At 38.2% G+C, this 13,767-nt stretch overlaps 1 protein-coding gene across 12 annotated transcripts in view; it reads left to right on the top strand.

The window, feature by feature from the left end:
* Window positions 1-13,767, top strand: part of DOCK10 (dedicator of cytokinesis 10) — a 211,773-nt gene that overhangs the window by 175,460 nt on the left and 22,546 nt on the right. For all 12 annotated transcript variants that reach the window (XM_060767871.2, XM_060767878.2, XM_060767874.2 and 9 more), the window contains 7 exons: window positions 617-683; window positions 1,931-1,978; window positions 3,521-3,622; window positions 5,794-5,918; window positions 6,674-6,786; window positions 10,562-10,699; window positions 12,800-12,982. In XM_060767871.2, coding sequence (XP_060623854.2) covers window positions 617-683; window positions 1,931-1,978; window positions 3,521-3,622; window positions 5,794-5,918; window positions 6,674-6,786; window positions 10,562-10,699; window positions 12,800-12,982 — 776 coding nt within the window. The remainder of the gene's footprint in view (window positions 1-616; window positions 684-1,930; window positions 1,979-3,520; window positions 3,623-5,793; window positions 5,919-6,673; window positions 6,787-10,561; window positions 10,700-12,799; window positions 12,983-13,767) is intronic.

The raw sequence follows: 13,767 nt of genomic DNA, 5'->3' as shown, positions 1-13,767 counted from the left end.
CAGACTTGGTGGAGGTGGTTGACAGGGGTGGAGCTGCAGGCTATTGAAGGCTGCTCTGCCCCCTGCTGTGCTCTTTGCTTCAGCGTGAGCTAGGAGGCAGGTTTCAACCCCCCCCCCCCGTGAAATTTTCAAACCCCCCCCCCCCCCCCCAAATTTCAACTCCTCCCGAAATTTTTTTCTGGCTACGGCCCTGCATATAAATCTCAGGACTGTATTCTTCTACATGAGTCTGCCCAGGCTCTGAAATCTTCAGGGAAGGCTCTTCTTTCAGTCCTCCCATGGTCACAGGTAAATCTGCTGGGAACATGGGAGAGATACCTTTTGGTGACTCCAAGGCTTTTGAACTGCAATCCTAGGAAGTTTGGAAAAGATTATAAGTTGTTGACAGTGTTCTATTTAGGAGTGATTACTGAACACATACACTGGGGAAGTTCAGTCTGGTGTAAACTAATAAGATAGGAACAAAGATGCATTTTTCTGTAGCCACAAGTAACAAAAATTGTTTCCAACAAATAACCATGATTACCTTGTTGCATCTGGACTGATGCCTTTTAATATGAAATATGGCTTAAAACAGTAAATAATGCATATGCATTTCAATGTTTTTATTTTCTAGATACATTGATCTCCTACTGGCAGAGAGCCCCATTCACAGAAATAACAGACTTTTTCAGCATTTTAGAGTAAGCTTACTCTGAGGTTTGTTCTTCCAAAGGTGATATATTGAAAGAGACACAGAAAGAAAGAAAACAGAAATTCTTACATGTTGTGTTCAATGACACCCATGCTTTTTAATCTTCACATTGATTTTGTCTGTTTCTTTCTGCCCCAGTAGGACTAGATCTAGACTTAACCGTGCTTAACATAGACTCCTTGAAATCATCATCTTTTCTGTCTCTTCCAGTGGATCTCAGCTAAGCACTTTAAAACTGGATCAAGTCCATACATATTTATGAGTATAGGTTCCTTTTTATGTAATTTGGAACTCAATATCCCCATATCTTTTTGGATATTCTTTGGAACCAGATTGTGATATGTGAATGAATTTTGCCTTCGCATGGTTAGCTGTCTCTTGTGTAGAAGACAGTAAAGACTTTGCTTTGTATCATTAATATGGTACAGGATCACTATAAAATTAATCTCTGGCCTTTCTGTTGTGAAGCATATGTATTATATATTATAACAAGACTCAAAAAATTTCTAATACCTTTTACAGGACCATCTATATACACTTTTCACTGGGAGACAAATTTTACTGAACTAAATATTCACATATAATATCCTGCAGTTAATGTCTCAGTGTTTACTTTTGTCAGCACTGTTGTCATGCCCATAGCTAGCCATATGCAGAATCAGTCATTTAATATATGTGAGACAAGTGACTGTACTTTTTGTCTCCATTTGTATTGGAAAGGAGATGAATATATTTGTCAATTTTATTAATCCGTATTTTGTAGTATTTGTTATATTCCTGTGTGACTTAAAGTCATTTCTAGCTTATGGTGACCCTAAGGCAAGCCTATCACAGTGTTTTCTAGGCAGGATTTGCTGTTGCCTTCCTCTGAGGCTGAGAGAGTGTGACTTGCCTTCTTTGAATCTCCTTTAGGAGAGGAAAGTGGAATAAAATAAATATAATAAATATATAATAATAATAATAATAATAATAATAATAATTAATAATAATAATAATTGCCTGAGGTCACCCAGTGGGTTTCCATAGCTGAGCAGGGATTCAAACTCTGGTCTACAGGCTCATATCAAACACATGCTGGGAATTGTGATCCAACAATATTTGAAGGGCTGCATAAATACCACATTACCTTCAGATGTCTATCATATTTGATCTGTGGAATACTTATATTTACTTGTGATAAAGTTTGGTATCAAGTGAAATAGTTTGAATGCTTTTCTCTTTTTAAAAATCTTTCAGGGTTTGCCTTCAAAATTTCCGATATCTAGGAAAACGCAACATAATACGGTAATTACATTTTAGTCATTAATCATGGCAATATGAAATTTCATACACACTTCGAAGTTAGACTATAATCTTCAGCAATGTCAGTTCATATGACATAAATACAGGTCAGGTTTTTGTAATGTAAACCTGAGTGCCAGTGCATTCGTCTTGAGAGAGTTCTAAATAATTTATCCTGCTTCAGCCAAATAACACATCCTACGATTCCAAATAATCCTTCCAATTAATGCATCCTACCTTAGGGTTGCCAGATTGGATCTATTCTCCTATAATTTTAATCCTTGACAGGTTTTACAGCAATGTCAGCTAACAGAAATCTTCATCAATTAAAATGGATGTACCTGTACTCTTTGTCACTTCCCAAACACCAACATTTGGTTAAAACCATCCCCTCCCAACACAATTATGGCCTTCCTTGTGGAGAGCAAGTAGCATCCAGGTCGTTGCTTTTTAGTGGATAAATAGCAAGGCAATGAAGATGGAAGTTGGGTTTTGGAAGGTGAGATAAGTCAAGTACCTTTTCCTCATTTGCTGGAGCTTTATGATGCTTTGCCCTGCTCAAAGGAGTGTCAGGGATTGACATTGCAGGTGTACTGTCCCAAATCCAGTCCAGCAACCCTAGTTTGCCCTTAATTTGTGCCATTTAGATCTGGATGCCAAGGAATCATCCTGCCAAGCAGGCCAACACATCTAGAGAGAACCAAGGTGGGAAAGGTTATCCTATCTCATTGATATTAAGAAACTAGATACCACAGCTCAACCAAAAATACATTCTCTGTGTGTTGGTTTTTAGGCCTGTTCCAGAGGTTGTTTGGGCTGCTGATCCAGAAAAAAAAAATATATTGGATAGACTGCAACAACTCTAGTTTCTTAGATATGGTTATCATAATTTTCTCTGGGTGTTCAGATAAAGACTAGTATATGGCTTATGTTACGTATCTTAAAAGCTAGAGCTGATAAGGGAAACCCGGTACCATTTTTGGAATCAGCAGGTGAAATATGCCCTTAGATAGGCTAACATTAGAGACACCAAATGTGTCTCGGCTAGTGTAATTCATTACATATGACAGTTTGGCTAGAGCTGGGTTGCATGACGTTAACAGAACCTTCTTTGTTTATGTTTAAATTTTATAACCTCAATATTTGGCCTTACTATGATATACAGCAGGTAATACAGAGGCATACTGTAAGTAATATTTTGCAAGGATTACAGCCTGAGACATCCTTGTAAACAACCTTCTAACTCCAGTCTTAAAAGGAAGATAATGTTTTTATAGCCATATAGCTTTGGCCATATGGTAATGACAGTAACTGTTTAAGTTGTAGTAATGATTTTCTCTGCCTGTTACATTTCCAGAAGTTAAAAATGACAGGAGAGTAAAATATCAATAAATGTATAAATTGATTTGGGATTTTTATTGTTTTGCCAGGTACATTTTTCACCCAGGCAATCTTATGCATATTCACTTAGTAATAAGTCTTGTTCTGTTCTACAGGAAAATGTGTTTAGGGTGTCAAGTTTACCTCTTTATTTATTTATTTTAGGAAAATCGCTGCTGCATTTAAATTTGCTCAAACCACCCAGAATAATGGAACGCTGAAAGGCTCTAACTCATCCTGTCAGGCATCTGGGCTTATTCCCCAGTGGTAAGAGTTACATTTCACTAATGAGCAATTAACTTCATTTCTGCTTAAAGGAAGCTACTGCAGCACCACCACTAACTTGTTTTCTCTTGCCTTTTTCACACAGTTCTTTAAAGAAAAGCCACACAACTATAATATCTGTGTACATTTGTATTGCATGCAGAATCGCCTCTCATATAGTAGTCAACTTATCAATCTAAACAGAACTTCATTTGCCTTGCCTCAGGACTGCTGAATGGACTGATCTGATTATATAGTTTTTGATGGTGTCTTAATATTTTGTGCACAGCAATAGCAAACACAGCTAATAGGGAGCATTAGCATGCAGGGCAAAGTGGGGGTCAACACTAGTCTCCCAAGGGCCCTTCCCCACAGCCCTATATCCCAGAATGTCAAGGCAGAAAATCCCACATTTTCTGCTTTGAACTGGGATATATGGCAGTGTGCACTCAGATAACCCAGTTCAAAAGCGGATATTGTGGGATTTTCTGCCTTGATATTCTGAAATATAGGACTGTGTGGAAGGACCCTAAGAGGTTCCTTGTCAGCACTCTTGACACTCCTTTTCTTAAAGCCAGGGATGGAAATTTTCTGGCCTGTAGGCCACTTGTCCTTGTCACCCAGCTATTTTTGCAAGAAGAAAATTCCACCATTCCATTTAGGGTAGTTTGTTATTCTAAGCTAATTCTATTCCAGAACAAATAACTCTTTCCTATAACACAATTGTAGCACTTTTATTTTCACCATAATGGCCACAGCTTTCTTCCATGGGATCTTGGAGTTTGTAGTTTTCATGACATATTCAAAATCCTCTGACAAAAAGCTCAGGTTCTTCATCAGACTACAAATCCCAGGTCTCTGTAGAATGCAGCCAAAGCTGTGAAAGTAGGATCAAAGTGCTATAATTATGTAGTCTGAGATTTGTGAAGTTGTTCTACCACCACCCCTCTCTCACACATACACACCATTTTATTTTAAAAACCCTGTGCGTCTCCCACAAAACTGGAAGTTTATTATTTCTCATGAGAGGCATTATCATTGTTATCACCCTTCTGCTATCATCATTGCTATAAGACTGTGAAAATCATATTACTACTTTAAAGGTAAAAGCTAGGTAAGAGAATACAGAAGATGTATCTTTCTCTCTAGGGTCACTCTAGTTGCCTCATTCCTTCCCAATGCATGTCAAGGTCACTTCATCCTTATAAAGCTTTGATAGACAGCCAAGACTATACTGTTTTGTATGGAATTTTATCATTAAAATGGGCAGGGCATATAGTTCAAGGAAATGTGCTAGAGCTCTCTTGCAGAATGTTCTAAGTGCTAGAGGGCAGATTGCAGGATTTGACAGAATGTAGACATGACAGTTAAAGTGGTATCAAATTGCTGTCATTATGTACTACAGATAACACCTTGAATTCTGAGCATCTTATAAAACATACACATTAAGTGCTTATTTTGGAAAACGTATCCTGCCTTATGACATGTGAGTGCTTCATTCTGTTTTTCTTCTGTTTTATACCTATTTTACACATTTTAGTGAAGATGAAGCAGGTAAACAATGCATTGATTATCTTTTCTTCTATGTTCCATTATTAGTAAAACAAAATCATATGCAGCATACTAAATACATACCTCAAATTAGTCATTTGATGCCTCATGTTACGTAATACCACCTGTGAAGCTCACAAGCATAATTGTCCTTATTGAAGCTCACAAGTATAATTGATTTAAAATTGTACCCATAGTCTCTGGCACAAAATGTTCCACGCATAAACTCCAACACTCGAGTTGTAAATAAACACAAAAGGAATACAGTTGCCTAGCTACCTAGGTTGCATAATGTGAGTGAATAAAACATTAATTAAGAGTAGTTGTAAGTTGAATGATGGAGGAATGAAGTAGCAGGCAATGTGCCATTTCCAAAATTCTGCTGGCTTACTTTAGACAGGGTTAGGGTTCCTCTGCTCATACCTTTCCTAGTGACTTTCTGATCCCACCTAATTTCTTGCAGCTTTTTTATGCTTTGGAATATTCTTTTAGGAGATTGTCCATCCCCTAAACAGAAGCCAAGATCTTTCTTCGTGGTGCCATAAGAAACATGTGGGACTAGTCAAAGCTGTAGGCATAAGGTATAACAATTAATCAAAACACTCTATCTTTTCATTTCATAGGATACATTCTGCTTCCAGCAGTGAGGTTCACAGGCATCACAGATCTCAAACTTTACCAATCATCCGTGGCAAAAATCCTTTTTCGAATCCAAAGCTTCTACAGATAATAGACAGCACCATTGCAAGTAAGCAAAAAAGAAGACTGTATAGTCAAGTTACCAAACATATTTTGCTGTCTTATGGAATGCTACCATGGTGTGGAAATCATACACTGGAATAAATGGAAGGCTCTGATTAGGTGGCCCAGAGTAGTCTTGGCTCTTAACTGTCATTTAAAGATAAGGAGTGAAGGAAGCAAGTGGACCTTCTATGGCCATCACAAAGTCTTTGGTTTCATCCTTCCTTTGTCTTTCCCTGGCTATGGTTCAGTGTATGCATATATGTGGGGAAACTGACAAGTGGGAAAAATGGCCCAACTGAACATTATGACTGCCTAAGAATTCCACATATAACTATATGATACAAATATAATGTATGGTTATAATGTACACACTGGGATACTGTAGCACTTTTGAGATTGACAGAAATAATTGTATGGCATAAGCTTTCATACACTATGTATCTAATGAAGATGACTCAGTCTACAAAAGCTTATGCTCCAAACGTCTTTCTCTTTTCAAAGGTGCTACAATATCCCTTTGCATACCAATCCAGACTGATATGATTATGTCTTTATAGTAGACATATATATTATGTAGAGCTACATTTCAGAAATAATGGGGGTACATCCTATATCTCATCTGCAGGGAGTAGGCTGGCTTTGGGTGTTGTGTGGGAAAAACTGCCTTTCAACCAGAGTTAAAATGCCATTAAAATGCCTGATCTTTTCTAAACATGCTCTGCCTTTATTAGCTTTTCCATGATATTTATGTTGTTGTAGGTGGCTCAAATGAAACAGATATTGTGAGCTACGTTGATACTGAAGCCAACATCGCTACGGAAGTTTGCCTTGCTATTCTTGATCTATTATGTCTTTTCACTCAACATCACCAGGTATCATTTTCATATCTCAAAATCATGACATGATGCTTACAGTGCCAATCACCATTTCTATGGTTTCTGCCAATCCATCATTTTATCAATGCATGGGATATTTATTCATGAATGACATCAAACAATGGAAATGTTGTATCTGTGCAGAATATATAAATCATGCTTTCAAATACTATTCTAGGCTATTATGCTTCACATAATACATTACAGTGTTTTCTACTTTTGAGGATTACATAATACTTTCATCCTTTATCATAGTTCTTTCTTGCTTATGTCAGATTTACCAAGCCACATTTTTTCCTCATGTCAAGTTTGCCATGCAATATGTACAGCAATATAAACATTGTGATAGACATTTGCATGTGGGGCATATATAGATTTACTACCTTTATTATTTTTCAATGGAAATATTGGTGAAAAGGGTTGATTTATATATAACCCACTCACTTTGCACATAACTACATTTCCCGAAGTGCATAAAACGATGGTTCATAGCATCCAATGCAGGGGCATGAAACCTGTGGCTCTCCAGAAGTTACTGAACTACAGCTTCCATCATTCCTTATAAATGATTGTCTGGATGATCTTTTTAAAAAATGGATATAATGAAAAAGTATATAATTATCCAGGTATTTATTTATCATGTCATCAGCAACCAGACATTTATCCAGGTAAAGTGGGGGAACAATTTGATTTAAAGGAGAGTAGGAAAAAGGGTAAAGAAATAGAAGTGAATACAAACTATGAGTATCTAATAATATCTGAACAAAAGAACAAAAAATACAAAAGGAAGAAACTGAGAAAAAAGGGGGAAAATATAAAAAAGATTATTAAAGAAATTGTGACTTCCATCTAATCCTTCGTGTTTCCAAATTTATTACCTACGTCATCTTCCAAATTAGAACTGAAACTCCTAAAAATGGAGAGAGAAAAAGACAAGTCTAAAGGTTTAACCACCCTTACATCCAATCATGATATATTGTTCATAATTAGGTTTCTTTATTTTTCTTTTCTACATATTTCTCCACCTGTAACCAGTTTGTTTGCTTAATCGGGTTCAAAGTCCTGGTACATGTCCTTTAACATGTATTACTTAAATTTGTATTCTCCCTCCGATTCGTTGTTGTTTGTCTCATATTTCTTATGTCTTTGGGTGGTTTCTTAAAGTTTATTGAAGATCACTTTAGTTAGCTTTCACCCTTAGTAAGGGTATTTCCCGCTCCGGAATTAGAATATATTTGAGATACTTACACCCTCTCACCGTTCTGGGGAGGGATCTGTTTGATTTTGTATTCTTCTGTTGAAAGTGGCGCTGGTCAGCAGTAAATGCAGGCTTACCCTGCTTTCCATGGAGCTGCCGGCTACTCACGGCTTCTTTCCCAGACCCTCTCGGCTCCCTCCCTTGAGCGGTAAGGGGGCCTCTGAGGTCTTTGGGTGATGCCGATCGGGTTTCGCGTTCCCCCAACTCTCGATCTGGTTGAGGAGGGGAGCTATAGGCTCGACGTGGTGCCATGCTGTCCCACCAAGAGTCCATTTTTCTGGATGGTCTTGATGGGAATTAGAGTCCAGCAATATCTGGAGAGTTAAATTTCCATGTTCTGTTCTGCAGAGCCTCTTGAGTTTTTAAGTTACACAATTCTAGAGAAATAGACAACACAGGCAGGCTAGAATGTGTGTGGTAAGACCTCACATGTTTACACAGAGGGGTATGTGTTTAATTTAAAAAGCTGAAGTTCCAAAGAATCCGTACAAGCATTCTGAGACATGATTTATTCGGTCTTATAAATCCATATTTAGGTTGTGATCCATCATCTATGTAGGACACCAAATTTAAATTTGAACTGGTAGATATACAGGTGATTTGCAGTAGGTTATCAAAGTTTTTGTCAACAAGTAGCATCAATCCAGGGCCAAAACTACTGAAATAAATGACTAAGGAGACTAAAAGACCCTGAGTGAAGTTCTGGGAGAGAAAATATTCCTTTGCGGCACATCCAGAGATACCATTTACATTATGTTGCAATATATGTCTGACCCCTCCCCCAGCTATTTTTAAAATTTGCATCTGGTTGATGGATCTTTGAAATTCTAGCAAAAACTACAACAGCAGTGGCAGAAACACCAAAATAGAAGCCTTAAATGTAAAACCTATTGTACAAGTCAAAGAAGAGTTTTTTGCAGAGTCTTATGCCTTGCCTTGTAAGTATTTAGTTCATTTTTGTAAGGTGCCTTCAACTTGTTCTCAACTTATAGTAACTGTAAAGCCTTAGAGAGCATTTGCCTTCTGAGGCTGAGAGCACATGAGTTGCCCAGTGAGTTTTTATGGTCAAGGAAGGTTTTGAACGTTGCTTTCCTACAGTCTTAGCCCAACACCCAAACCACTACACCACATTGACTCTTCTTTAATTAATGCATACATTTACATTATGTTAGTAGTGTAGGAACCTGTTTGATGTCTTTTCAGAAACCTTTAACTCCATATTAACCATCTTGCTAAGAGGCAACTCTTATTTGGGTCTTTGCTAGTCTTCCCCAGGGATGCCATGGGTGCTTTATTCCTGTAATTGACCACTGAGATACAATCCTTCCACTGTGGAGATTAGGATAAAGGCATTGTCCCACAGGCTCTATAGAAAATTTAAGTTTGAAAATAGAGAGAGGGATCATGAAAGTGTCTTGGGAGTTCCTCTCTTAATGGGCACCAAGGAAAAAAATAGCAGAATTGGGAGCATGGCTGCATATTGTTAAATGGAGCTGAAAAACGTGCATGACCGCATTTCTGCGTAACCAGGCATGTAGCCGGGGGAGGGCCTTGGGGGGCTTCAGCCCCCCCCCCCCCGGAATTCTCATGGTGGTCCGCGAGAAGGCCTTACTGGTGCATTATTTAACCTGCTATGTTTATTCATATAATGATCTGATCACCATGCTCAATATATCCCATATGCATCGGGGTATTGGGGCAACGATACAAAAGGTTTGCTAGGGTAGACCCTCTTTCTCTCAGACTCAGCACCCCCCAAACCAAACTCAGCCCCCCCCATCCGAAACAAAATCCTGGCTACGGGCCTGTGCGTGATTGCATTTCTGTGTACAAACGCACACAATCTCTTCGATCATCTGGAGAGGCCCTGCTCGTGCTCCTGCCTCCCTCGCAGGCGCGATTGGGGGGACGAGGGAGAGGGCCTTCTCGGTGGTGGCCCCTCGACTCTGGAACTCACTTCCCAAGGATATCAGGCATGCCCCAACATTGGCAGTCTTTAGGAGGAGCCTGAAAACGTGGCTGTTCCAGTGTGCCTTCCCAGAATAAGGAAATAATTCCCAGCAATATGTCCTCAGAATGGACTTTAACTATTGGATTGCATTGGATTGCACTCCCCTTACTTCTTTAAAACCCTTCTACTAGATATATCCTACCTTGTTCATGCCCAGCGTTATTTTTTAAATTTTAAACTATTACATTTGGCCAGGCCTTAGGTTTTTAAATCCTTGTATGTTATTGCCTATATGTGATTTATATTAATTTGTATTGTATTGTATTGTATTATTTATTGCTTTTCTGTTTTATTGATGTGTTGTTGGGCTTGCCCTCATGTAAGCTGCTCCGAGTCTTTTGGGGAAATGGTGGTGGGGTATAAATAAAGTATTATTATTATTATTATTATTAACAACAGACAATTGACATGAAAAATAAAGTATATAAGGGAGAAAAAGGAAACTAAAGAAAGTTATGTGATTTAATCTCAAAAGCTGAAATAATGTATTGTTAATATTTCAGAGGCAATTGCAACTGTCAGATTGTCAGAATACACTAATGAAGAAAGTATTTGATACCTACCTACTGTTTTTACAAATCAATCATTCTGCAGCAGCCCTCAAGCATGTATTTGCTGCTCTGAGGTTGCTTGTGAGTAAGGTAAGTGTCTGTGTGACAGATACTAATTGTTGTTGAAACAACCTAGACTAATTTCTGGAAAAATGTAAAAATCAAAGTAAAATTTCAGACTTTTTCAAACAAAAAAATTGATTTTGATTTCAGAATTTGATCTTGAAATTGGAGCACTCTAGACAGTCTGTTGCCTACATCATCTTTACCAAAGTTCATGTATCGAATGCCATGTCTGTAGTCACAATTAAATGCTCTCAGAATTCCATCAAGTGTTTTGCATACATTGAATCAATTGCAAGAGATGTGTAGAAAAGCACTAAAGATCCATTTGAGCTCATGTTCAGCCAATACAAGAACAGTAGACAGCTGCTTGTTACCATGTCAGATTCGTCCCAGCAACCAATATTGAAAAACAGATATTATGAAGTATTTTCATCAAATAGCTTTCCCCTTCTCTGTGATCATTCTGTTCCCTGCTGTCCATCCAGTACTCATAGTGATTGTCTAACAATGTAATTTTAGCATACTAGTTTAGACAAGATAATTATGTATTATTACTACATTTATTTATGCTTGCTTTCTCTCTCCACAAGGAGACTTGATGCTGCTTACGTTAAAAGCATTTCAATATAATTTAAAATCTACAAATATACTGACATTAAAACAGAATTAGATATCAGTTGTATTTTTAAAAATCACCATTAAAATCCATAAAAACATATTCAAAGCTACAAACCATAGCATGAAGATGGCTGTGCCTCTTGTTTCAAAGAGTTACTCACACAACATGAGACTATAATACTTTCCCCCCCAAACATGTGATATTGTAACTCGTAATGCCATATATTCCTATGACCAGTGGAGATATAATAGGCAGAAGTAGTTTTACATTACATTTCAGACTGCCAGTAGATTATGGGCTTGTCTACACCAGCCAAAAATTCTGAATCATAGAATCATAGAGTTGGAAGATACCTCGTGGGCCATGCAGTCCAACTCTCTGCCAAGAAGAAGGGAAATCACAGCCAAAGTGGCCCAGAATTCTCTACTGGATGTGTTAACAATGTGCGGGGACTTTTGGTTCTTAACCAGGGTAGTAAACTGAGTTGAATCATTTTATCCCCTTGCTAAGAAAAGTTGGGGAATGCTCTGGTGTTTTGGCAAAACTCAGGATGAATCTACTGGCTCTGACGCAAACCAGTCCACTGTCAACACAGATTGGCACTGCCAACCTCTTTGCTCCCTTCTTCTCCCTGGTTGGATGGGCACGTCTGCTGATGTCAGTACAGGGCTCCCATGATAGCCAGGAGCTCTTCTGGAGCTCTGTGGCCATCCAACAGCAGTGATGACAACATGGAAAGGAAGGTGGCAGTCAAGTTGTGTCAAATAGGTTTTAGCCCAGTAGACTCCTGCACTTCACATTAGTTATGGAAGTGTGTAAACACCTCCATGTCTGGCCAAGAAATAGCTCCAGACTGGCCCTGAAATAACTGACCAGTGTAGACAAGCCTTATAAGAGGAGAGAGTAGGAGTTGAGAAGTAGAGATCATCAGATTCATGTCCTTATTGAATGAAAAGGAAAGAGGTAGACTTATAAACTTTCCAAAAGTATACATAGGGCACTGTTCTGTATGACAATGTGAATTTAGAAAACTTTGTTGCTTCATTTGAACATTTCTTTAATGGCATCTTTCTAATAAATAGCATATAGATTAGATCTCTCTCCCTTTATAATGTATTTAGATTTAGATGAAAGAAATAGAGAAGCTCTGTCTCTAGTCAGGCTTTGAATCTCAAAAAGATATTACAAGTATAATGGTAATGCAATGGATAAGAGACTGGAAGTGTAATCTATCTATCTATTGATCGATTGATTGATTGATTTCCCACCTTTTACCACAGGGTCTACAGAATCTAGAATTCATTAAGTGATCTCCCATTCAAGTACTAACCAGGTCTGACCTTGCTTAGTTTCCAAGATCAGATGGGATTGAGTGCTTTGACAGTATTTAGCTGTGTAGAGATGTGCAAAGTCCCCAGCTACCTTTCAGCGGTGTTTTATGTTGCCTATCAACAGTCTGTGGTCAAGCTGTACTGATCCTTTCTGTACATTTTTTTTCTCCATAGTTTCCTTCAGCTTTCTTCCAGGGTCAAGCTGACTTGTGTGGCTCATTCTGTTATGAGATTCTTAAGTGCTGCAATCACAGGTCACGGTCAACTCAAACAGAAGCTTCTGCTCTGCTTTATTTTTTCATGAGAAAAAACTTTGAATTTAATAAACAGAAGTCAATTGTCAGGTCTCATTTGCAGGTGAGTAAATCTGATGGTTTGGTAAGTCAACACTAAATCTAGTAAGTCAACACTATTGCTGTTGTGGTATTACTTGAATTAATTTCTCGACTACATCCAAGAGAACAGTAATGTATATCAACAGAACCTATACAGCTCCCAAGACACTTCGGTTAGCTCACATTACTCTTTTCCTTAGCACTAATCCCAGCCTCCTGTGGCATACTGCAGTCTTCCTACTCTACCCAATGGAATTGCTGATCCTGCTGAGATTCAATATAGGGTTTTGATACCAAAACTTCTAAAAAAACTGCTCATTATTTCTTTATTCTTTATTTATTTACTTCAATTATACCCTACCTATCTCCCACTCAGGGGACTCGAGGTGGTTTACAACTCCGGTACAATTCATTACCAGCAAAATCTACAGTAAAAACAAAAACATAAGATGGTTAATAGTCAATCAACACATTAAAACAGTAAACAGATTAAAACATATAAAGTGCACAATTCCATTCATCCAATATCCTTGTTCATAATCAATGTTCAAATCTTATCGAAGCTTGTAGTCACTTATTCTTCAAACACTTGTGTACAAAGCCATGTTTTCAACTTTTTTCTAAAACCTAGAAGGGATGAGGCCTGCCTGATGTCACTAGGGAGGGAGTTCCACAGCTGAGGGACCACTACTGAAAAGGCCCTGTCTCTCATCCCCACCAATTGCACTTGCAAAGAGGGTGGGGCCAAGAGCAGAGCCTCCCCAGACACATATGGAGAACTGGGGCTATTCTCAATGCTGTTCTGTG

Source organism: Anolis sagrei, chromosome 3 (genome assembly GCF_037176765.1).
Source record: "Anolis sagrei isolate rAnoSag1 chromosome 3, rAnoSag1.mat, whole genome shotgun sequence".
Lineage (NCBI taxonomy): Eukaryota > Metazoa > Chordata > Lepidosauria > Squamata > Dactyloidae > Anolis > Anolis sagrei.
The sequence above is the reverse complement of the archived record's forward strand: the minus strand, read 5'-3'. Positions and strand labels throughout refer to the sequence as shown.